At 42.8% G+C, this 27,348-nt stretch overlaps 1 protein-coding gene across 5 annotated transcripts in view; it reads left to right on the top strand.

Moving 5' to 3' along the window:
- The window catches only part of LOC124717268 (ankyrin repeat and protein kinase domain-containing protein 1-like), a 223,494-nt gene extending 206,459 nt beyond the window's left edge, over nt 1-17,035 (top strand). For all 5 annotated transcript variants that reach the window (XM_047244077.1, XM_047244080.1, XM_047244076.1 and 2 more), the window contains one exon: nt 16,209-17,035. In XM_047244077.1, coding sequence (XP_047100033.1) covers nt 16,209-16,417 — 209 coding nt within the window. In that variant the 3' untranslated portion in view covers nt 16,418-17,035. The remainder of the gene's footprint in view (nt 1-16,208) is intronic.
- Nucleotides 17,036-27,348: the final 10,313 nt, after the last annotated feature.

Genomic DNA, 27,348 nt, shown 5'->3' with positions numbered 1-27,348 from the left:
CGATAGACACACAAACATACACACAAAATTCTAGCTTTCGCAACCAATGGTTGCCTCGTCAGGAAAGAGGGAAGGAGAAGGAAAGACAAAAGGATATGGGTTTTAAGGGAGAGGGTAAGGAGTCATTCCAATCCCGGGAGCGGAAAGACTTACCTTAGGGGGAAAAAAGGACAGGTATACACTCGCACACACACACATATCCATCCACACATACACAGACACAAGCAGACATTTGTAAAGGCAAAGAGTTTGGGCAGAGATGTCAGTCGGGGCAGATGTACAGAGGCAAAGATGAAGTTGAAAGACAGGTGAGGTATGAGCGGCGGCAAATTGAAATTAGAAATTAGCGGAGATTGAGGCCTGGCGGATAACGAGAAGAAAGGATATGCTGAAGGGCAAGTTCCCATCTCTGGAGTTCTGACAGGTTGGTGTTAGTGGGAAGTATCCAGATAACCCGGACGGTGTAACACTGTGCCAAGATGTGCTGGCCGTGCACCAAGGCATGTTTAGCCACAGGGTGATCCTCATTACCAACAAACACTGTCTGCCTGTGTCCATTCATGCGAATGGACAGTTTGTTGCTGGTCATTCCCACATAGAACGCTTCACAGTGTAGGCAGGTCAGTTGGTAAATCACGTGGGGGGTGCTTTCACACGTGGCTCTGCCTTTGATCGTGTACACCTTCCGGGTTACAGGACTGGAATAGGTGGTGGTGGGAGGGTGCATGGGACAGGTTTTACACCGGGGGCGGTTACAGGGGTAGGAGCCAGAGGGTAGGGAAGGTGGTTTGGGGATTTCATAGGGATGAACTAAGAGGTTGCGAAGGTTAGGTGGACGGCGGAAAGACACTCTTGGTGGAGTGGGGAGGATTTCATGAAGGATGGATCTCATTTCAGGGCAGGATTTGAGGAAGTCGTATCCCTGTGGGAGAGCCACATTCAGAATCTGATCCAGTCCCGGAAAGTATCCCGTCACAAGTGGGGCACTTTTGGGGTTCTTCTGTGGAAGGTTCCGGGTTTGAGGAGATGAGGATGTGGCTCTGGTTATTTGCTTCTGTACCAGGTCGGGAGGGTAGTTACGGGATGCAAAAGCTGTTTTCAGGTTGTTGGTGTAATGGTTCAAGGATTCCGGACTGGAGCAGATTCGTTTGCCACGAAGACCAAGGCTGTAGGGAAGGGACCGTTTGATGTGGAATGGGTGGCAGCTGTCATAATGGAGGTACTGTTGCTTGTTGGTGGGTTTAATGTGGACGGACGTGTGAAGCTGGCCATTGGACAGGTGGAGGTCAACGTCAAGGAAAGTGGCATGGGATTTGGAGTAGGACCAGGTGAATCTGATGGAACCAAAGGAGTTAAGGTTGGAGAGGAAATTCTGGAGTTCTTCTTCACTGTGAGTCCAGATCACGAAAATGTCATCAATAAATCTGTACCAAACTTCGGGTTGGCAGGCCTGGGTAACCAGGAAGGCTTCCTCTAAGCGACCCATGAATAGGTTGGCATACGAGGGGGCCATCCTGGTACCCATGGCTGTTCCCTTTAATTGTTGGTATGTCTGGCCTTCAAAAGTGAAGAAGTTGTGGGTCAGGATGAAGCTGGCTAAGGTAATGAGGAAAGAGGTTTTAGGTAGGGCGGCAGGTGATCGGCGTGAAAGGAAGTGCTCCATTGCAGCGAGGCCCTGGACATACGGCCAGCACATCTTGGCACAGTGTTACACCGTCCGGGTTATCTGGATACTTCCCACTAACACCAACCTGTCAGAACTCCGGAGTTGGGAACTTGCCCTTCAGCATATCCTTTCTTCTCGCTATCCGCCAGGCCTCAATCTCCGCTAATTTCTAATTTCAATTTGCCGCCGCTCATACCTCACCTGTCTTTCAACTTCATCTTTGCCTCTGTACATCTGCCCCGACTGACATCTCTGCCCAAACTCTTTGCCTTTACAAATGTCTGCTTGTGTCTGTGTATGTGTGGATGGATATGTGTGTGTGTGCGAGTGTATACCTGTCCTTTTTTCCCCCTAAGGTAAGTCTTTCCGCTCCCGGGATTGGAATGACTCCTTACCCTCTCCCTTAAAACCCATATCCTTTTGTCTTTCCTTCTCCTTCCCTCTTTCCTGACGAGGCAACCATTGGTTGCGAAAGCTAGAATTTTGTGTGTATGTTTGTGTTTGTTTGTGTGTCTATCGACCTGCCAGCGCTTTTGTTTGGTAAGTTTCATCATCTTTCTTTTTAGATATATTTTTCCCACGTGGAATGTTTCCCTCTATTATATTCATATCATTAATTTGAAGCCAACAATCACGTTTGTTATTGTTATCGTTATTGTTATTGTCACTGTTACATTTCGAAGTCTTTTCTGTCGTCTTATTTCCTCCTTCTGTTTTTGCCAGCAGTTTCACTTTCTATTCACCTTCTCCCTTTTTTACCGTAATCCAGTATACAATTTTATCCCGTCGATATACACTCAATAATACGTAATAATACGTAAATCACTTCGAAACCATAACCAAAAAAATTTTTTTTTTTTTTCCCGCTTTGCTGCTATAAAATCCACCGTTTCCAGTCCACAAACAGTTCCTTTTAGCTATTAAACAACCCTTTCGGCAGTTTTAATAACTTTTGCTTTATTTCCATTTCCGTTTTTCTCACATCACCGATCATTTTTAGCCGCTTCCCACAGGTTTTAACGTCATTATTTCTTCATCAAACAATTGTTAGCTTCACTTCCATAATCTGCCACCACCAAACCACTCCTTTTAATACATCCTCACGTAGTTTTTTCGAAATTTTCCCGAATTTCTCCACCCTTTAACGTGTTTTGGCGGCAACACAACCACCTAACCTTTATGCACATCATTATCTACCTACACAAGTTCACCACAGGATCAACATAGCCCAGCCCTAACCAACCCTTTTTCGCCTTTTTTCACACCAGATCTCCATTTGCTTTCTAATTTTACCTTTATCTCTCCCCATATATTTTTTCATATTTATTTTCATTTTCATTTCAGCCTCGTGTTCCACTTTCCACCTTCTAGTACCATGTCACCCTCACAACACCTTCACAACGACCCCATTAAGTTTTATTTACATTCCCTCCGCAAACATGCCTTCGCCCTAGCCAGATTACACTCCCATATTTTATTTTCTCAGGCTTGTCTGACATTTGGCATCACCCCCAAAGGCCTCACACTTAAAGTTCCCATCTCTGGCTGCAACCCTTCTTTCCATCAGTCCCTATACCAGTTCCAAACCAAACAATCCATTGCCCTCACCCACCTAATCCTTCACCTACACATCCACTCAGCCAATCAACACGCCCATCAACTCCTATCCTTTATAAAAATCCTCAATCTTTCCTCTCCCACATCCACACCTGTTGTTCAGAGCATCCTCCTACAGGCCAACCGCAAATTAGAACAGCATGCCACCCTCCACCTTAAAAAACTATCCAATCTCCTGGTTTCCCACCTCCGGAAAGGCAACTCACTCACCCTTCACAACCTTTCCAGCAAACCTCAACCTCCTCTCATTGCACACAAACCCAGTCTCTCCCATCTACTCAATCTCCCACTTCCAGCTCCACTCCCTCCAAAACCTCAAAATTCCAATCAACGCAATCTGGAACCACAACACCCCAATTCAGTAGTTAACCTTTCCTCCAAACCTCTCTCCCAATCCGAAACCTCTGTCCTATCCAAAGGCCTCACCTTCAGCCCCACTCCCAGATTTAACCAAACAGCCCTCGTCAAAGATTTACTGTCCTACACCCGTACTCTCTGCTGGAAATATCACTTTGCCACGAAGAAAAATGATCCTAATCCTACTCCTAATGATCCAATTCCCCAAGACACTATCCAAATTGAACCATGCCTGGAACAGTTCCTTCCTCCGTCACAGCGGGACCCACCTCCTCTTCCTCAAAATCACCCTCTCCTAACCTTCCAGGAATTTCTGACTTCCAGCCTTGCCTCTCAATCCTTCTAAAAAACCTTAATCCTACTCCCAACATCACCACTGCTGAAGCCCAGGCTATCCGTGATCTGAAGGCTGACCGATCCATCGTCATTCTTCCGGCGGACAAGGGTTCCACAACTGTGGTACTTGATCGTCGGGAGTATGTGGCTGAGGGACTGCGTCAGCTTTCAGACAACACTACTTACAAAGTTTGCCAAGGCAATCCCATTCCTGATGTCCAGGCGGAGCTTCAAGGAATCCTCAGAACCTTAGGCCCCCTACAAAACCTTTCACCCGACTCCGTCAACCTCCTGACCCCACCAATACCCCGCACCCCTACCTTCTACCTTCTTCCCAAAATTCACAAACCCAATCATCCCGGCCGTCCCATTGTAGCTGGTTACCAAGCCCCCACCGAACGCATCTCTGCCTACGTAGATCAACACCTTCAACCCATTACATGCAGTCTCCCATCCTTCATCAAAGACACCAACCACTTTCTCAAACGCCTGGAATCCCTACCCAGTCTGTTACCCCCGGAAACCATCCTTGTAACCATTGATGCCACTTCCTTAACACAAATATTCCGCATGTCCAGGGCCTCGCTGCGATGGAGCACTTCCTTTCACGCTGATCACCTGCCGCCCTACCTAAAACCTCTTTCCTCATTACCTTAGCCAGCTTCATCCTGACCCACAACTTCTTCACTTTTGAAGGCCAGACATACCAACAATTAAAGGGAACAGCCATGGGTACCAGGATGGCCCCTTCGTATGCCAACCTATTCATGGGTCGCTTAGAGGAAGCCTTCCTGGTTACCCAGGCCTGCCAACCCGAAGTTTGGTACAGATTTATTGATGACATTTTCGTGATCTGGACTCACAGTGAAGAAGAACTCCAGAATTTCCTCTCCAACCTTAACTCCTTTGGTTCCATCAGATTCACCTGGTCCTACTCCAAATCCCATGCCACTTTCCTTGACGTTGACCTCCACCTGTCCAATGGCCAGCTTCACACGTCCGTCCACATTAAACCCACCAACAAGCAACAGTACCTCCATTATGACAGCTGCCACCCATTCCACATCAAACGGTCCCTTCCCTACAGCCTTGGTCTTCATGGCAAACGAATCTGCTCCAGTCCGGAATCCTTGAACCATTACACCAACAACCTGAAAACAGCTTTTGCATCCCGTAACTACCCTCCCGACCTGGTACAGAAGCAAATAACCAGAGCCACATCCTCATCTCCTCAAACCCGGAACCTTCCACAGAAGAACCCCAAAAGTACCCCACTTGTGACGGGATACTTTCCGGGACTGGATCAGATTCTGAATGTGGCTCTCCAGCAGGGATACGACTTCCTCAAATCCTGCCCTGAAATGACATCCATCCTTCATGAAATCCTCCCCACTCCACCAAGAGTGTCTTTCCGCCGTCCACCTAACCTTCGCAACCTCTTAGTTCATCCCTATGAAATCCCCAAACCACCTTCCCTACCCTCTGGCTCCTACCCCTGTAACCGCCCCCAGTGTAAAACCTGTCCCATGCACCCTCCCACCACCACCTATTCCAGTCCTGTAACCCGGAAGGTGTACACGATCAAAGGCAGAGCCACGTGTGAAAGCACCCACGTGATTTACCAACTGACCTGCCTACACTGTGAAGCGTTCTATGTGGGAATGACCAGCAACAAACTGTCCATTCGCATGAATGGACACAGGCAGACAGTGTTTGTTGGTAATGAGGATCACCCTGTGGCTAAACATGCCTTGGTGCACGGCCAGCACATCTTGGCACAGTGTTACACCGTCCGGGTTATCTGGATACTTCCCACTAACACCAACCTGTCAGAACTCCGGAGATGGGAACTTGCCCTTCAGCATATCCTTTCTTCTCGCTATCCGCCAGGCCTCAATCTCCGCTAATTTCTAATTTCAATTTGCCGCCGCTCATACCTCACCTGTCTTTCAACTTCATCTTTGCCTCTGTACATCTGCCCCGACTGACATCTCTGCCCAAACTCTTTGCCTTTACAAATGTCTGCTTGTGTCTGTGTATGTGTGGATGGATATGTGTGTGTGTGCGAGTGTATACCTGTCCTTTTTTCCCCCTAAGGTAAGTCTTTCCGCTCCCGGGATTGGAATGACTCCTTACCCTCTCCCTTAAAACCCATATCCTTTTGTCTTTCCTTCTCCTTCCCTCTTTCCTGACGAGGCAACCATTGGTTGCGAAAGCTAGAATTTTGTGTGTATGTTTGTGTTTGTTTGTGTGTCTATCGACCTGCCAGCGCTTTTGTTTGGTAAGTTTCATCATCTTTCTTTTTAGATATATTTTTCCCACGTGGAATGTTTCCCTCTATTATATTCATATCATTAATTTGAAGCCAACAATCACGTTTGTTATTGTTATCGTTATTGTTATTGTCACTGTTACATTTCGAAGTCTTTTCTGTCGTCTTATTTCCTCCTTCTGTTTTTGCCAGCAGTTTCACTTTCTATTCACCTTCTCCCTTTTTTACCGTAATCCAGTATACAATTTTATCCCGTCGATATACACTCAATAATACGTAATAATACGTAAATCACTTCGAAACCATAACCAAAAAAATTTTTTTTTTTTTTCCCGCTTTGCTGCTATAAAATCCACCGTTTCCAGTCCACAAACAGTTCCTTTTAGCTATTAAACAACCCTTTCGGCAGTTTTAATAACTTTTGCTTTATTTCCATTTCCGTTTTTCTCACATCACCGATCATTTTTAGCCGCTTCCCACAGGTTTTAACGTCATTATTTCTTCATCAAACAATTGTTAGCTTCACTTCCATAATCTGCCACCACCAAACCACTCCTTTTAATACATCCTCACGTAGTTTTTTCGAAATTTTCCCGAATTTCTCCACCCTTTAACGTGTTTTGGCGGCAACACAACCACCTAACCTTTATGCACATCATTATCTACCTACACAAGTTCACCACAGGATCAACATAGCCCAGCCCTAACCAACCCTTTTTCGCCTTTTTTCACACCAGATCTCCATTTGCTTTCTAATTTTACCTTTATCTCTCCCCATATATTTTTTCATATTTATTTTCATTTTCATTTCAGCCTCGTGTTCCACTTTCCACCTTCTAGTACCATGTCACCCTCACAACACCTTCACAACGACCCCATTAAGTTTTATTTACATTCCCTCCGCAAACATGCCTTCGCCCTAGCCAGATTACACTCCCATATTTTATTTTCTCAGGCTTGTCTGACATTTGGCATCACCCCCAAAGGCCTCACACTTAAAGTTCCCATCTCTGGCTGCAACCCTTCTTTCCATCAGTCCCTATACCAGTTCCAAACCAAACAATCCATTGCCCTCACCCACCTAATCCTTCACCTACACATCCACTCAGCCAATCAACACGCCCATCAACTCCTATCCTTTATAAAAATCCTCAATCTTTCCTCTCCCACATCCACACCTGTTGTTCAGAGCATCCTCCTACAGGCCAACCGCAAATTAGAACAGCATGCCACCCTCCACCTTAAAAAACTATCCAATCTCCTGGTTTCCCACCTCCGGAAAGGCAACTCACTCACCCTTCACAACCTTTCCAGCAAACCTCAACCTCCTCTCATTGCACACAAACCCAGTCTCTCCCATCTACTCAATCTCCCACTTCCAGCTCCACTCCCTCCAAAACCTCAAAATTCCAATCAACGCAATCTGGAACCACAACACCCCAATTCAGTAGTTAACCTTTCCTCCAAACCTCTCTCCCAATCCGAAACCTCTGTCCTATCCAAAGGCCTCACCTTCAGCCCCACTCCCAGATTTAACCAAACAGCCCTCGTCAAAGATTTACTGTCCTACACCCGTACTCTCTGCTGGAAATATCACTTTGCCACGAAGAAAAATGATCCTAATCCTACTCCTAATGATCCAATTCCCCAAGACACTATCCAAATTGAACCATGCCTGTAACAGTTCCTTCCTCCGTCACAGCGGGACCCACCTCCTCTTCCTCAAAATCACCCTCTCCTAACCTTCCAGGAATTTCTGACTTCCAGCCTTGCCTCTCAATCCTTCTAAAAAACCTTAATCCTACTCCCAACATCACCACTGCTGAAGCCCAGGCTATCCGTGATCTGAAGGCTGACCGATCCATCGTCATTCTTCCGGCGGACAAGGGTTCCACAACTGTGGTACTTGATCGTCGGGAGTATGTGGCTGAGGGACTGCGTCAGCTTTCAGACAACACTACTTACAAAGTTTGCCAAGGCAATCCCATTCCTGATGTCCAGGCGGAGCTTCAAGGAATCCTCAGAACCTTAGGCCCCCTACAAAACCTTTCACCCGACTCCGTCAACCTCCTGACCCCACCAATACCCCGCACCCCTACCTTCTACCTTCTTCCCAAAATTCACAAACCCAATCATCCCGGCCGTCCCATTGTAGCTGGTTACCAAGCCCCCACCGAACGCATCTCTGCCTACGTAGATCAACACCTTCAACCCATTACATGCAGTCTCCCATCCTTCATCAAAGACACCAACCACTTTCTCAAACGCCTGGAATCCCTACCCAGTCTGTTACCCCCGGAAACCATCCTTGTAACCATTGATGCCACTTCCTTAACACAAATATTCCGCATGTCCAGGGCCTCGCTGCGATGGAGCACTTCCTTTCACGCTGATCACCTGCCGCCCTACCTAAAACCTCTTTCCTCATTACCTTAGCCAGCTTCATCCTGACCCACAACTTCTTCACTTTTGAAGGCCAGACATACCAACAATTAAAGGGAACAGCCATGGGTACCAGGATGGCCCCTTCGTATGCCAACCTATTCATGGGTCGCTTAGAGGAAGCCTTCCTGGTTACCCAGGCCTGCCAACCCGAAGTTTGGTACAGATTTATTGATGACATTTTCGTGATCTGGACTCACAGTGAAGAAGAACTCCAGAATTTCCTCTCCAACCTTAACTCCTTTGGTTCCATCAGATTCACCTGGTCCTACTCCAAATCCCATGCCACTTTCCTTGACGTTGACCTCCACCTGTCCAATGGCCAGCTTCACACGTCCGTCCACATTAAACCCACCAACAAGCAACAGTACCTCCATTATGACAGCTGCCACCCATTCCACATCAAACGGTCCCTTCCCTACAGCCTTGGTCTTCGTGGCAAACGAATCTGCTCCAGTCCGGAATCCTTGAACCATTACACCAACAACCTGAAAACAGCTTTTGCATCCCGTAACTACCCTCCCGACCTGGTACAGAAGCAAATAACCAGAGCCACATCCTCATCTCCTCAAACCCGGAACCTTCCACAGAAGAACCCCAAAAGTACCCCACTTGTGACGGGATACTTTCCGGGACTAGATCAGATACTGAATGTGGCTCTCCAGCAGGGATACGACTTCCTCAAATCCTGTCCTGAAATGAGATCCATCCTTCATGAAATCCTCCCCACTCCACCAAGAGTGTCTTTCCGCCGTCCACCTAACCTTCGCAACCTCTTAGTTCATCCCTATGAAATCCCCAAACCACCTTCCCTACCCTCTGGCTCCTACCCCTGTAACCGCCCCCGGTGTAAAACCTGTCCCATGCACCCTCCCACCACCACCTATTCCAGTCCTGTAACCCGGAAGGTGTACACGATCAAAGGCAGAGCCACGTGTGAAAGCACCCACGTGATTTACCAACTGACCTGCCTACACTGTGAAGCGTTCTATGTGGGAATGACCAGCAACAAACTGTCCATTCGCATGAATGGACACAGGCAGACAGTGTTTGTTGGTAATGAGGATCACCCTGTGGCTAAACATGCCTTGGTGCACGGCCAGCACATCTTGGCACAGTGTTACACCGTCCGGGTTATCTGGATACTTCCCACTAACACCAACCTGTCAGAACTCCGGAGATGGGAACTTGCCCTTCAGCATATCCTTTCTTCTCGCTATCCGCCAGGCCTCAATCTCCGCTAATTTCTAATTTCAATTTGCCGCCGCTCATACCTCACCTGTCTTTCAACTTCATCTTTGCCTCTGTACATCTGCCCCGACTGACATCTCTGCCCAAACTCTTTGCCTTTACAAATGTCTGCTTGTGTCTGTGTATGTGTGGATGGATATGTGTGTGTGTGCGAGTGTATACCTGTCCTTTTTTCCCCCTAAGGTAAGTCTTTCCGCTCCCGGGATTGGAATGACTCCTTACCCTCTCCCTTAAAACCCATATCCTTTTGTCTTTCCTTCTCCTTCCCTCTTTCCTGACGAGGCAACCATTGGTTGCGAAAGCTAGAATTTTGTGTGTATGTTTGTGTTTGTTTGTGTGTCTATCGACCTGCCAGCGCTTTTGTTTGGTAAGTTTCATCATCTTTCTTTTTAGATATATTTTTCCCACGTGGAATGTTTCCCTCTATTATATTCATATCATTAATTTGAAGCCAACAATCACGTTTGTTATTGTTATCGTTATTGTTATTGTCACTGTTACATTTCGAAGTCTTTTCTGTCGTCTTATTTCCTCCTTCTGTTTTTGCCAGCAGTTTCACTTTCTATTCACCTTCTCCCTTTTTTACCGTAATCCAGTATACAATTTTATCCCGTCGATATACACTCAATAATACGTAATAATACGTAAATCACTTCGAAACCATAACCAAAAAAAATTTTTTTTTTTTTCCCGCTTTGCTGCTATAAAATCCACCGTTTCCAGTCCACAAACAGTTCCTTTTAGCTATTAAACAACCCTTTCGGCAGTTTTAATAACTTTTGCTTTATTTCCATTTCCGTTTTTCTCACATCACCGATCATTTTTAGCCGCTTCCCACAGGTTTTAACGTCATTATTTCTTCATCAAACAATTGTTAGCTTCACTTCCATAATCTGCCACCACCAAACCACTCCTTTTAATACATCCTCACGTAGTTTTTTCGAAATTTTCCCGAATTTCTCCACCCTTTAACGTGTTTTGGCGGCAACACAACCACCTAACCTTTATGCACATCATTATCTACCTACACAAGTTCACCACAGGATCAACATAGCCCAGCCCTAACCAACCCTTTTTCGCCTTTTTTCACACCAGATCTCCATTTGCTTTCTAATTTTACCTTTATCTCTCCCCATATATTTTTTCATATTTATTTTCATTTTCATTTCAGCCTCGTGTTCCACTTTCCACCTTCTAGTACCATGTCACCCTCACAACACCTTCACAACGACCCCATTAAGTTTTATTTACATTCCCTCCGCAAACATGCCTTCGCCCTAGCCAGATTACACTCCCATATTTTATTTTCTCAGGCTTGTCTGACATTTGGCATCACCCCCAAAGGCCTCACACTTAAAGTTCCCATCTCTGGCTGCAACCCTTCTTTCCATCAGTCCCTATACCAGTTCCAAACCAAACAATCCATTGCCCTCACCCACCTAATCCTTCACCTACACATCCACTCAGCCAATCAACACGCCCATCAACTCCTATCCTTTATAAAAATCCTCAATCTTTCCTCTCCCACATCCACACCTGTTGTTCAGAGCATCCTCCTACAGGCCAACCGCAAATTAGAACAGCATGCCACCCTCCACCTTAAAAAACTATCCAATCTCCTGGTTTCCCACCTCCGGAAAGGCAACTCACTCACCCTTCACAACCTTTCCAGCAAACCTCAACCTCCTCTCATTGCACACAAACCCAGTCTCTCCCATCTACTCAATCTCCCACTTCCAGCTCCACTCCCTCCAAAACCTCAAAATTCCAATCAACGCAATCTGGAACCACAACACCCCAATTCAGTAGTTAACCTTTCCTCCAAACCTCTCTCCCAATCCGAAACCTCTGTCCTATCCAAAGGCCTCACCTTCAGCCCCACTCCCAGATTTAACCAAACAGCCCTCGTCAAAGATTTACTGTCCTACACCCGTACTCTCTGCTGGAAATATCACTTTGCCACGAAGAAAAATGATCCTAATCCTACTCCTAATGATCCAATTCCCCAAGACACTATCCAAATTGAACCATGCCTGGAACAGTTCCTTCCTCCGTCACAGCGGGACCCACCTCCTCTTCCTCAAAATCACCCTCTCCTAACCTTCCAGGAATTTCTGACTTCCAGCCTTGCCTCTCAATCCTTCTAAAAAACCTTAATCCTACTCCCAACATCACCACTGCTGAAGCCCAGGCTATCCGTGATCTGAAGGCTGACCGATCCATCGTCATTCTTCCGGCGGACAAGGGTTCCACAACTGTGGTACTTGATCGTCGGGAGTATGTGGCTGAGGGACTGCGTCAGCTTTCAGACAACACTACTTACAAAGTTTGCCAAGGCAATCCCATTCCTGATGTCCAGGCGGAGCTTCAAGGAATCCTCAGAACCTTAGGCCCCCTACAAAACCTTTCACCCGACTCCGTCAACCTCCTGACCCCACCAATACCCCGCACCCCTACCTTCTACCTTCTTCCCAAAATTCACAAACCCAATCATCCCGGCCGTCCCATTGTAGCTGGTTACCAAGCCCCCACCGAACGCATCTCTGCCTACGTAGATCAACACCTTCAACCCATTACATGCAGTCTCCCATCCTTCATCAAAGACACCAACCACTTTCTCAAACGCCTGGAATCCCTACCCAGTCTGTTACCCCCGGAAACCATCCTTGTAACCATTGATGCCACTTCCTTACACAAATATTCCGCATGTCCAGGGCCTCGCTGCGATGGAGCACTTCCTTTCACGCCGATCACCTGCCGCCCTACCTAAAACCTCTTTCCTCATTACCTTAGCCAGCTTCATCCTGACCCACAACTTCTTCACTTTTGAAGGCCAGACATACCAACAATTAAAGGGAACAGCCATGGGTACCAGGATGGCCCCCTCGTATGCCAACCTATTCATGGGTCGCTTAGAGGAAGCCTTCCTGGTTACCCAGGCCTGCCAACCCGAAGTTTGGTACAGATTTATTGATGACATTTTCGTGATCTGGACTCACAGTGAAGAAGAACTCCAGAATTTCCTCTCCAACCTTAACTCCTTCGGTTCCATCAGATTCACCTGGTCCTACTCCAAATCCCATGCCACTTTCCTTGACGTTGACCTCCACCTGTCCAATGGCCAGCTTCACACGTCCGTCCACATTAAACCCACCAACAAGCAACAGTACCTCCATTATGACAGCTGCCACCCATTCCACATCAAACGGTCCCTTCCCTACAGCCTTGGTCTTCGTGGCAAACGAATCTGCTCCAGTCCGGAATCCTTGAACCATTACACCAACAACCTGAAAACAGCTTTTGCATCCCGTAACTACCCTCCCGACCTGGTACAGAAGCAAATAACCAGAGCCACATCCTCATCTCCTCAAACCCGGAACCTTCCACAGAAGAACCCCAAAAGTGCCCCACTTGTGACGGGATACTTTCCGGGACTGGGTCAGATTCTGAATGTGGCTCTCCAGCAGGGATACGACTTCCTCAAATCCTGCCCTGAAATGAGATCCATCCTTCATGAAATCCTCCCCACTCCACCAAGAGTGTCTTTCCGCCGTCCACCTAACCTTCGCAACCTCTTAGTTCATCCCTATGAAATCCCCAAACCACCTTCCCTACCCTCTGGCTCCTACCCCTGTAACCGCCCCCGGTGTAAAACCTGTCCCATGCACCCTCCCACCACCACCTATTCCAGTCCTGTAACCCGGAAGGTGTACACGATCAAAGGCAGAGCCACGTGTGAAAGCACCCACGTGATTTACCAACTGACCTGCCTACACTGTGAAGCGTTCTATGTGGGAATGACCAGCAACAAACTGTCCATTCGCATGAATGGACACAGGCAGACAGTGTTTGTTGGTAATGAGGATCACCCTGTGGCTAAACATGCCTTGGTGCACGGCCAGCACATCTTGGCACAGTGTTACACCGTCCGGGTTATCTGGATACTTCCCACTAACACCAACCTGTCAGAACTCCGGAGATGGGAACTTGCCCTTCAGCATATCCTTTCTTCTCGCTATCTGCCAGGCCTCAATCTCCGCTAATTTCTAATTTCAATTTGCCGCCGCTCATACCTCACCTGTCTTTCAACTTCATCTTTGCCTCTGTACATCTGCCCCGACTGACATCTCTGCCCAAACTCTTTGCCTTTACAAATGTCTGCTTGTGTCTGTGTATGTGTGGATGGATATGTGTGTGTGTGCGAGTGTATACCTGTCCTTTTTTCCCCCTAAGGTAAGTCTTTCCGCTCCCGGGATTGGAATGACTCCTTACCCTCTCCCTTAAAACCCATATCCTTTTGTCTTTCCTTCTCCTTCCCTCTTTCCTGACGAGGCAACCATTGGTTGCGAAAGCTAGAATTTTGTGTGTATGTTTGTGTTTGTTTGTGTGTCTATCGACCTGCCAGCGCTTTTGTTTGGTAAGTTTCATCATCTTTCTTTTTAGAGATATATATATATATATATATATATATATATATATATATATATATATATATATATATATATATATATATATATATATATATATATATATATATATATATATATATATATATATATATATATATATATATATATATATATATATATATATATATAATTTTGTTAAATTTATCTTTGTGCTTAAAATTGTGCTTCATGATGAGCTCTGGAAGACACAATGCATAAATGAATGAACAACTACACTTCCCAGTCACATTAAGGTGATCACCCATAAAAATCCTGAATAACCACTTTTGCTGTGCGGACTGCTGCGAGACCTGCAGGAAAAAACTCAGTGAAAATACCAACAGGGATGTGGAGCCAGGCCACCTCCAGTGCTGTGGCCAGCTGTTCTAGGTTTATTGGTAGAGGATCTGCTGTGTGTACAGCTAGATTGTGGTGTTACCACGCATTCTTGATTGGGTTTAAATCTGGGGAGTTTGGTGGCCAAGGGAGACTGGTAAACTCATCCTGGTGCACATCAAACCATGCAAATACACTGCAAACTGTGTAACATGTTGAATTACCTTCCTGCTAGATGTCATCATGCCAACGAAAGACAAACTGCTTGTAGGGATGGACATTGTCTCGAATGATGGATTCGTACTTCCGGAATGAAGATGTCACCCAGGAAATGCCCTAAAAACATTCCCCAGGCCATATCGCTCCATCCTTGTTGCAGGGTGTTTGCTTTCAGACTTTTACACTGTTTACGCTAACGGCCATCTTTTCGATGGAGTGTAAAATTTATCTGCAAAGGCCACCTGTTGCCACCCACGGGATATACAATTGTGGTATTAGCATAAAAACTTCAGCATTCATCACCAGTGAACATTAGTCATCATGGGTGCATGAACCAAGTGCCTGCTGCTGAGATCCATACACAACAACATTCACTGAATGGTCATCGGGAAGACACTGTTGGTAGCGCCTTGGTTCATCTGGGCAGTCACTTGCTCCATAGTTGCATGTCTGTTCACCCACACACAACTATGCAGCTGCCGTTCACCCCTGTCATATGTGGCCCATTGTGCACCACAGCTACCTCGTCACCAGGTTTGGACATCGTCATTTTACCATGCACAGTACACTTTAACCACAGTGACATACAAACAGTTTACAAACTTAACCATTTCAGAAATGCTTCCGCCCTTGGCCCAAATGCTATTGATCATGCCTTTTTTGGCATCTGATAAATCGCTCCTTTTCTGCATTGCGACTACAGCTGCACTGTTTTCCAGATCCCTGCAATGTGCTTTATATACCCTCTGCTGCTAGTGTTACCACCTGGTGCCTGTGAATGATTACTGCACATCGCTGTGAAACACACGCAGTGGTCACATTACTGTGACTGGACTGAGTATTTCCTGTACCCTTTGTATTACCTTTTCTGCAGTTGGAACAAGTGTTTATTTTCATCAGTAAAATACTTTTTACTGTTTCTTTATGTTTCCCATCTTGCTTTTTCCCCAATAAGAAACTTTCTGGAACTCAGAAAGCTGTTGGATGTCTCAGTTCTGTGCAACTTCTATCTGCTATTAAGGAGAAAGTTCTCTTAATGCAAAGGTAAAAGCAAAAATGGTTATCTGTATTTGTGGTAAACTAATAGCAGAAAATATTCCGTATTATTGTAGCTATTTTGGCTGTACTATTGAAGGCAGGAGGCCATAAATGTAAAGTTCAACTTACAACCCAATATAGATATTAGAATTTGTAATTTTTAAGTAATTTGTAATATCATATTTTACTTAATAATTTTATTCTACAATTATCATCAATTTTGTAGGACCATCTGGAGAAGGACTGACTGGAGAAGGAGTGCAAAACCAGCAAGAAGAAACTGCTCAGGATGATTTGATTGTTCCAGAAATGTTAACACCAACACCACTTGCAAAGCTATGCCGTATCTTAGTCCGCAAACATTACTCTCTATCAGCTCTGAGGAAATATGATATGCCTAGCATTGTAAATGATTTCCTGAACTATATGTTCTGATTTTGGGCTCTCTTTTGAAAATATAATTTATCTGCTGAGAAAAAATTATATTATATTACACAAAATACACTCTATGTTTCCAGTATATTGTGATATTAAGGATTGATGTTCAGAATTTCCATTCTCATTTTACATGGGGTGAAAATAGAATTTCATGTTAGCATGAGATGTGATATATTGTGTAGCAACATAATGTTATATATAAAATGTATGACGTGTGTGTGTGTGTGTGTGTGTGTGTGTGTGTGTGTGTGTGTGTGTGTGTCCTCTGGTTAATAACCATCATCACAGTATAAAAGTTCATATAATATTTATGTGTCATGTGATTGTCAATATGTCAGTGAGATAACTTGATACATAACTGATATATCAACTTTTATACTGTCTTGATTACTATTAAAGTTATTCTGAACTCTGAAAATGAGTTATTCAAGAAATACAGTTGAACAAAAATAGTTATATGTTGCAGATTTTGTGTGTCTGTCCAGTTTGAATGATGTGCCCTGCTTCAAAAAAACTTCAAAAAGTGTTTCATTATTTTACTGCTAATAACATTATTCCTGACTCTGTAATTTGGTTGTTTCAAGTAGTTTTGGATAAAAATAGTTGTATGTTGCAGATTTTGTGTGTCTGTCCATTTTGAATCATGAAGTTATTCCATGAAAAGTTCCAGGCCATAAGTATTTGTTGTATGTCATCGGAAGATTCTGTGAACTGTTAATGCATTGACAAATGGCTGGAATGGTTAGAAAATAAATAGAAAACTGTTCCTGGTGTATTTGTTGTTGCATGTCCACGGTAATAATTTGTTTTAACTCTTTACGAGACTACTACATGTCAGTATGGGAAATGATCACAAACTGGTTGTCCAAAATGTGCCATTTATTTGACAAGACATGTTTTGGGATGGTGATCTGGTTATTAAGTTCTATAAAGCAAGGAAAACATGATTTACTACTCCACATCATGTAACATAATAAAAATTAATACTTGTTGAGGCCCAATCAAAAATTATAAACAAGTAATTAACATGCATTATGTAACATAAGATTGTAAGTTTAATAATGTGAAGTAATGATTTGTATTTTACATGTTTTATAGAACTTGATAATGGGATCATGTCAACCTGAAACATGTTGTGTTAAATAACTGAACATTTTGGATGAGTGATGCACAATAATGTCTGTACTGTTATTGTGATACAGTTGTACTGTGGCTACACAACAGATAATTGTAGATATCTTGTGTCTTGCCAGGACAGTGTTAATGTATAGAGAAACGTTTTGAGCAACTCTCAATTCACAAAAATGATGTAGCTTGTTTGTGCAAAAATGTGTCTGCTGCAACTGAATTATTAGCTATCAGTTTAAAATTGCTTTCTTCTCTATTAGCAGATTACCGCTTAATCAGACTGAGCATGAATATGTGTATGCACTATATTCAATATGTTTTTTTATTCATTTAATGAAGTGCATAAAAAATTGTACACCAGATAACAGATTTACAGCAGCTATGGAATCAGGTGAGAAAGCTTAGGAGCAAGTCAGAAATCTGAATAGCATTGGTTTTAACATTCTTAAAATATCTTACTGAAATAGTTATATGCTTGAGTGAATATGAAGAGACAACTATTTTTCAGCATAGTATTTGTTTAAAATTAATATAATACAAGTAAAGGCTAAACTGCTGTATGACAAATTTGAAATGGATGAAGGAAAGTTGATAGCATAGATAGAATATCAGACTAAAGAAAAGTTAACATGTTTCTTATTCATAGAGTGTATATACTATACGAGAATAAGAGAAATTAAACAATTGTTCCATGCTGTAAAACAGTCTGAGAAACTGAATCAATAGGTTGCAAGGAGATTAAAATTTCTGTGCTGTAGGATAGTTCATGGCATTGTCCAAACTGACTGTAGAAAGCAGAAATTAAAGTAGCTTGAAGGAGATTCACTTGAGAAACATTACCCGAGATATGCTTTTAAATCCAATAGTTTAGTGAGAACAGTTACACAAAGTAGTTATGGCAATAAACTGTTATTTTAGTAGGATGTACAAGGGCATATTGTACCAAACATCCTTATTATCAAAGCATACTTTAAGACAAATTTATGTTTCCGGGTAGTGAACATACAGCACTCTTCCTTGAATTAGTTTCATTTTACAATATGTGTCATCCAGTTACTTCTAATCAGATACCAAGTACGTGTGTCCCTGCCTGAGCAGAACATCATTGTAGAATACAAAGAAGAAGTAAGTTCTGATGTTACTACACAGTTAATAATTGTGAACTGGTAGTCGCTTTTTGTAAATGATATGGAAAAGTACTGACTTAGAGTCAAATTAAGAATCAAAAGTTTTCCAGGGTCCTGAAGGTTCAGGATCATTCACCATTATAACTTGTTATTAACAAAATACATATTATATGAAAAGGATAGTTGCTACTCACCATATAGTGGAAATGCTGAGGTGCAGAAAGAACAACAAAATGACTGTTGGAAAGTTGGCTTTCGGACAACAAGACCTTTGCCAAAAATATACAACACACACATACACACACATGCGTGCAAACGGAACTCGCACACACATGACCATGGTCTCTGGCAACTGTAGCCAGACTGGAGTCTATGAATTTATAGAAATCTCTTGAAAATGGCAATGCAGCCAAAATAAGCTTATCGGCTAACTGTACAATTCTTGAATAAAGCATCATAAATAACAGCAATCTGGTATAACATACAGTGTGATTATAATTAAAGTTAAACTTTCAAACTGCTGTAGAAATACCAACACTGGTTAGAATGACATCAAATTGCAACAGAATATTATCGGAGAAGGGGGAAAACATATGGCAGAAGAAAAATAAATAGTTATAAAATGTAGCAATAGATGCCACTATAAGCATCATAATTTAATAGTGGTCGACTACAAATGACAAATGAATCATACAACAATGCCTAAGGTGTACGTTTGACATTAAACAAACTGTATTACTCAGTGTGCATGAATGTACAGGTGTGATACTGTTAGTTACGTAAGCCCATCCACTGTGGCAAGTTCATATCATATTGGATGGGAAAAATTGTTTTTTTAATAGTTGTGAGGCCAAAAACCACATAAAAAGCATTGCTCACATCAGTTTTTAATTGTCCCGAGGCTAAAAACTTTGTAAAAACCATCTATCACATTGGTTTTTAATTCTCATGAGGCCAAAAACTGCAGAAAAAGCATCATTCACATCAGTTTTTCGTTGTCCTGAGGCCAAAAATAACATAAAAAGCATCACTCACATTGGTTTTCAATTGTCCTGTAGCAAATTACCACATAAAAAGCATCAATCAAAATCAAATCAGATTATTAATTTCTGTGTGACTAGCACAAAACATGTTCAGTATGCTGTCCACCATTTTCTGCAACAAGTTGAAATCAAGAAACAGCTTGTTCCACAACTGATCGAAGTGTTTCCGGGGTCATGTGCAGAATGTGTTGTGCAATGCATGCCTTCAATTCAGCTAACTTTATGATCAGAACACTGAGCACAGCATCCTTCAGATAGCCCGACAGCCAGAAGTTACAGGGATTCTGGGGCAGCCAGGCTGTAGGGAAATGGCGGCTGATAATTCTAGCATTTCTGAAATGGTGCTTCAGCAGCTGCTTAACTGGATCTGCAATGTGTGGAGGTGTGCCACTTTACATAGAAATGATCCCATCCACACATCCATGCTGTTGGAGAGCTGCAATGACATTCTTGCACAAAAGACACTCATAGCGTTTACCAGTGACAGTACAGGTAACGGGACCGGAGGCACCTGTCTCTTCAAAAAAATATGGCCCTATGATAAGTGACACTGTAAACCCACACCACACAGTGATCTTTTCAGGATGAAATGGTACTAGTTGATTTGCAGGTGGCTTTCCTGTTGCCCACATTTGACAATTCTGTGCATTGACTTCTCCTGTCAGATGGAAGTCGGAAGTTTCTCCCCTCTACCAGGTTGCACACCAAAAGAACCCGTCTTTTTGAATTTACATGTCATTTTCTACAGACGCACAGCAGCCATTGGACCAATGCCTTTGCTCAAACCCCTCAGTGTATGGAACTTCTGCAGAGCAATATGTGCACAGTCATCATTCTTGTAATACAGCTTTATGAGCAGAGTGTAATCCTGCATTGAGTCAGTCATGGCGAATGTCACAGATGCGAAAGGAGGAAAAGCCATGTACCCGGCATGTTTATACCAACTTCAATGGGTTGTGTGCATGACAGGTGTTTTCATTTACTTATTCTGACACATACAGCACCATCTATTGTTCAATTTTCACATTTTTTTTTTCTTCAGCCATACATTTTACCCCTCCTCTGATAATATCCCACTGCAATTTGATGTCATTCTGACCAGTGGTGTAATTTCTACAGTGTTTTGAAAGTTTAACATTAATTATAATCATCTTGTACAGAAACTGTCCTTAAATATATGTACTATACTGCAGGCCCTGAGGAAAACAAAATCTCAGTAGTAGCATATTTGCCATTTGTTCCATCCTAAAAATGTTGAGGAAGTTATTAGTAATTTCTCCCTCAGTATCTGTGTTAATATTCATATATTAGTTTTGGAGACTCTTTGCTGGACTTCAGTCAGTTTGTTGAACAAATGACTACATTACAGTTAGGTAAGTGGTACTCCAGCTGTGTCTCTCTGTTGTGAGGCCATGCCTCAGTATCTGTGGTCAAAAGTGTGCTAACTGGGTAATGTTCATGATGTCACAATGAAGGCATGTAAGTTTGTAACTGATGTCATCAATAAAATTTGTCTGTAACTCATCTTTTGATGCAAATGACGTCACTCACATGTTGCTGTGGGTGGAGACTGCAGTCACTTTGCCTTTGAGGAGTTTACTGAAGGTCTTTGGCCAACATCTGACATCCTGGAATAAGGACGCTGTAAGGACGGACAAATGATGTCACTGTGTAACGAGACATATTCTCATACTCACACTCTGCCAGTGCTTTAATGTGTTGTTTCACTTGCTGCACTAAAACCAGTCACTTGTTTGGGGTAGGCATGGTTGTTGGTAGGACAAAGTCTGCTGGGAGCATGGGGAATTCCCCACATAGTACCTCTGCAAGGGAAGCCTGTCAAACTTATTTAAGGACACCAAACAATACCCATGGTAATACTTCTGTCCAAATATGAGCACGACACATGAGTGTGGCCTTAAGTACAATGCAAACATTCTTCTACACTGTTACTTTATGAGTGGTAATCCATCATTTGAATTTGTGTGGTGCCACACAGGTGCCAGAATATGTCAAAGAGGGCAGACTCAAATTGTCATCCTTGGTCACTGGTGATCGTCTCAGGGCAGCCGACCGTGACACACATGTCTCAGTGAAGGCAGAGGTGGCAGATTCTGCTGTGATACCCTTAATAGCTACTGCTTTGACACGGCACAAGATGCAGTCGATGACTGACCGTTTGTATTTGAAGCCTTCCAATTTTGGAAGGGACCTGATGAAGTCCAGTGCATGTGCCAGAATCAGGCACAAAGTACATCAAAGTGCCCAAAGCGGTGGTTGTGCATGACGTCCAGCCTTGCTGTGTTGACATGGCACACAAGTCTGCATCCAGGTATGAGAGCCCCATCTGATGTTTGGCCTCATGAACCATTCGATTCACACACTGCGGTTTGGTGAATGTGATCGAAGATCGAGCAATGTTGGAATGATGTGTCTCGCTGTTGTGTGAGACATCACACAGTAAACAAATGTCGGTGCTTGGCATCACTCACTGTTCAATGAGTAGGTTTGAAGCATTGTTGTCAATTAAGTCTGTGACTAATGGATCGAGTTCTTGTTCATGAGCAAGGCTGGTGTTGTCGAACTGGCGTAAGATGGTGTTCATGCAGAAGAGGTAACTATAATGATATCATCAGCACTGCACAGTTGTTGAACATTGGTTGTATATATTGATATGAGATTAAATGAGTAGTCCAGATGCAAAAGTTGCTAAATGCATTTTTTGTCGATTTTGAGTTTTGCACATGCCATATAGAGTTTTTCAGCTCCTACATGATGGAAAGGGTATCAGGATTCAAAACCTGCAATAAACTGTTGGAAGTAGCTATAGAAAATCATGTTAAGTTGAAAAAGGCACTAACTGCACGTTGTCTTTGGGTGCAAAGCCTGCTAAATGTGCAGTGTTTACAAAACCTGCCAAGTTCGACAGGCACAGCAGTCATCGTGCTGCGTCTGAATGCAACGCATGCCAACTGACATCAGACTTATCAATCTAGGCATTCAAAGCTACCTTTCAGTTTGTTACAATTAGGTGGGATATTTTTCTAATTAGAGTTAGGTTGGCTGTGCTGTAATCAATGCAAAAGCAATGTTGAAGCTCTCCCTGCTGATGCTTTGTCAAAATATACGCCAGTAAGCACAGTTCAGCTGATCAGCAAGGTGTTTGTTGACGTATTTGTGTGAGTATTTTGAAGAAAATGAGTGATTTTGTGGACAGTTCAAATGCAAAAGATGGTACAAACAAAGTGGGAATAATTGAAGTAGAAGGAATTCTGCAAGAAGTCAAGCCCATCATAGTAGCTGCAAATGACCAGAGAGAGACTGAGGGAGGCAGTCCCTCCCTGAAAATTAAGAGGCATGCTGATCGGTGGAAGAGAAATATCTTTAAAACAGAATCTTTAAAACAAAATCCCACCAATTTAGTGGACTTTCCTGCAGAACTGAAACTGGTAGTTATCTGCCAACAAAGTAAGAGTGTAGTGCATAGCAAAACTGAAAAAAATTGTTTAATGCAGTAGATCTCACAGGGAGCAGCAAGGAGTGCATGCGATCACGTGTAGTTGTGCGTTGCAGGATTGCTCCCAGTTTCTTTAACAGGAATTATCCATTGGGGAGGATTTCGAGCAACCACTGGGAGAGGGGATGTTGGCAGTAAAAATGAAATTTTCTGTAAATCATGCTGTTTAATGACACCTTTTTATATTCCCTACTAGATTTTTGAACTTTGTTTGTCATGCTTATTATCACTTTTATATTATCTGGGTGTACAGTGTTCTGCCTACTTTCCAAGACCAGTGATGTGGTTAACATCCACACCCTCCTGTAGTCACCATTTACTGCTTCTACTTACTTATGCATGGGAATTTGTTTCAGATAAAAATCCAAGGCCTTCCCAAAGATCCTTGATTGTAAATATCCCTTCAGAAAACTAAAATGTAGCAAACTTACTATGCAGGACATCAGAAAAATTCAGCACATGTTTTACCACAAAAGAACGAGAGAGTGCTTGAGCAACTAGTTATCTCAATATGTCTCTACCACAGTCGCCTAAAAGAAAATCTGGCGAAGACAGAAAAGGTAACAAAGCCTCATCATCAATTTATCTTTGCCAAAAAATGGGGGTGTGGAGATAGAAAATGTTACTGTTTTCAAAGCAGCTTTCTTGCCAATTTTAGAAATTAAGAAAGATATCTTACCAGTCCCACCCCATGAAGTGTGAACCTTGCTGAAGGTGGGGAGGCTTGTGTGCCTCATTGATACAGATAGCTGAAACGTAGGTGCAACCACAATGGAGGCATATCTGTTGAGAGGCCTTTTCAGCAGTTGCAGGTACAACAGTCTGGATGACTGACTGAACTGGCCTTGTAACATCAACAAAAACAGCATCACTGTGCTGGTACTGCATACGGCTGAAAGCAAGGGAAAACTAAAGCCGTAATTTTTCCCGAGGGTGTGCAGCTTCACTGTATGGCTATATGATGATGGCGTCCTCTTGGGTAAAATATCCCCCCTTTTGGATCTCCATGTGGAAACTACCCAGGGGGATGTTGTTATCAGGAGAAGCAGAACAGGTGTTCTACGGATCGGAGCGTGGAATGTCAAATCATTCAATCGGGCAGGTAAGTCAAAAGATTTAAAAAGGAAAATGGATAGGTTAAAGCAAAAGATATAGTGGGAATTAGTGAAGTTTGGTAGCAGGAAGAATAGGACTTCCGGTCAGGTGAATACAGAGTTATAAATACAAAATCAAATAGGGGTAATGCAGGAGTAGGTTTAATAATGAATAAAAAAATATGAGCACGGGTAAGTTGTTATGAACAGCTTGGTGAGCGCATTATTATAGCCAAGATTGATGTGAAGCTCACACCAACCACAGTAGTACAAATTTATATGCCAGCTAGCTCCACAGATGATGATGAGATTGAAGAAATGCATCATGAGATAAAAGAAATTATTCAGATAATAAAGGGAGAAGAAAATTTAATAATGTGGGATTGGAATTCGATAGTAGGAAAAGGAATAGAAGGAATAGTAGTAGGTGAATTTGGAATGAGGGTAAGAAATGAAAGAGGAAGCTACCTGGTAGAATTTTGCACAGAGCATAACTTAATTGTAGCTAACCTTTAGTTTAAACATCATGAAAGAAGATTGTATACATGGAAGAGGCCTGGAAACGCTGGAAGGTTTCAGATTGATTATGTAATGGTACGACAGAGATTTAGGAACCAGATTTTAAATTGTAAGACACTTCCAGGGGCAGATGTGGACTCTGACCACAATCTGTTGGTTATGAACTCTAGATTAAAACTGAAGAAACTGCAAAAAGATGGGAATTTAAAGAGATGGGACCTGGATAAACTGAAAGAACCAGAGGATATAGAGTGTTTCAGAGAGAGCATTAGGGAACGATTGACAAGAACATGGGAAAGAGATGCAGTAGAAGAGAAATAGGTGGCTTTGAGAGACGGAATTGTGGAGGCAGAAGAGGATCATATAGGTAAAAAGATGAGGGTTAGTAGAAATCCATGGGTAACAGAGGAAATATTGAATTTAATTGCTCAAAGGAGAAAACATAAAAATGGAGTAAATGAAGCAGGACTAAATGAAGCAGGTGAAAAGGAATATAAATGTCTCAAAAATGAGATCGACAGAAAGTGCAAAATCTCTAAACAGGGATGGCGAGAGGACAAATGTAAGGATGTAGAGGCATGTATCACTGGGGGTAAGATAGGTACTGCCTAAGGGAAAATTAAAGAGACCTTTGGAGAAAAGAGAACCACCTATATGAATGTCAAGAGCACATATGGAAAACCAGTCATAAGCAAAGAAGGGAAAGCAGGAAAGTGAAAGGAGTATTAGAGGGTCTGTGCAAGGGCGATGTACTTGAGGGCAATATTATGGAAATGGAAGAGGACGTAGATGAGATGGGAGATATGATACTGTGTGAAGAATTCAACAGAGGACTGAAAGACCTAAGCTGAAACAAGGCCTCGGAGTAGCAACATTCTGTTAGAGCTACTGATAGCCTTGGGAGAGCCAGCCATGACAAAACTCTTCCATCTGGCTAGCAAGATGTATAAGACAGGTGAAATACCCTCAGACTTTAAGATCAATATTATAATTTCAATTCCAAAGAAACAGGTGTGAAAATTACCAAACTATGAGTTTAATAAGTCACGGCTACAAAATACTAATACGAATTCTTTACAGACAAATGGAAAAACTGGTAGAAGCTGACCTCGGGGAAGACCAGTTCAGATTCCGTAGAAATGTTGGAACATGTGAGGCAATACTGGGCCTATGATTTATCTTAAAAGATAAAGTAAGAAAAGGCAAACCTACGTTTCTAGCATTTGTAAACTCGGAGAAATCTTTTGACAATGTTGCATGGAATACTCTCTTTCAAATTCTGAAGGTGAAAGGGGTCAAATACAGGGAGCGAAAGGCTATTTACAATTTTTACAGAAACTAGATAGCAGTTATAAGAGTCGAGGGGCATGAAAGGGAGGCAGTGGTTGGGAAGGGAGTGAGGCTGGGCTGTAGCCTATCCCCAATGTTATTCAGTTTGTGTATTGAGCAAGCAGCAAAGGAAATGAAAGAAAAATTTAGAGTAGGAATTAAAATTCAGGGAGAAGAAATAAAAACCTTGAGGTTTGCCAATGATATTGTAATTCTGTCAGAGACAGCAAACGACTTGGAAGAACAGTTGAATCGAATGGACAGTGCTTTAAAAGGAGGATATAAGATGAACATTAACAAAATCAAAACAAGGGTAATGAAATGTAGTGAGATTAAATCAGGTGATGTTGAGGGAATTAGATTAGGAAATGAGACACTTAAAGTAGTAGACGAATTTTGCTATTTGAGGAGCAAAATAACTGATGTTGGTCGAAGAAGAGAGGATATAAAATGTAGACTGGTGATGGCAAGGAAAGCGTTTCTGAAGAAGAGACATTTGTTAACATAGAGTATAGATTTAGTTGTCAAGAAGTCTTTTCTGAAAGTATTTGTATGGAGTGTAGCCATGTATCGAAGTTAAATATGCATGATAAACAGTTTAGACAAGAAAAGAATAGAAGCTCTTGAAAAGTAGTGCTAGAGAAGAACGCTGAAGATTAGATGGGTAGATCATGTAACTAATGAGGAGATACTAAATAGAACTGTGGAGAAGAAGAATTTGTGGCACAACTTGACTAGAAGAAGGGATCATTCGGTAGGACGCATTCTGAGGCATCAAGGGATCACCAATTTAGTAGTAGAGGGTAAAAATCGTACAGGGACACCAGAAGATGAATATCCTAAGCAGATTCAGAAGGATATAGGTAGCAGTAGTAACTCAGAGATGAAGAGGCTTGCACAGGATAGAGTAGCATGGAGAGCTGCATCAAACCAGTCTTTGTACTGAAGAATACAACAACAACAACAACAACAGGTTACTGGTTGTACCACAAAATTTTAGACCAAGACGCAGTTTCCACTGAGACAGGAGAAGACGACAGAAGGACCAAACTGTATGAAGCAAGAAAAATCACATTAAGAAGTTCATCCACGTATAACGTCACAACTCATGAGGGACCAAAACCCACATCTGTTTAAGCAGTGAACTGAGCATAACGAACACATGGACCAT

Source organism: Schistocerca piceifrons, chromosome 9 (assembly GCF_021461385.2).
Source record: "Schistocerca piceifrons isolate TAMUIC-IGC-003096 chromosome 9, iqSchPice1.1, whole genome shotgun sequence".
Lineage (NCBI taxonomy): Eukaryota > Metazoa > Arthropoda > Insecta > Orthoptera > Acrididae > Schistocerca > Schistocerca piceifrons.
The sequence above is the reverse complement of the archived record's forward strand: the minus strand, read 5'-3'. Positions and strand labels throughout refer to the sequence as shown.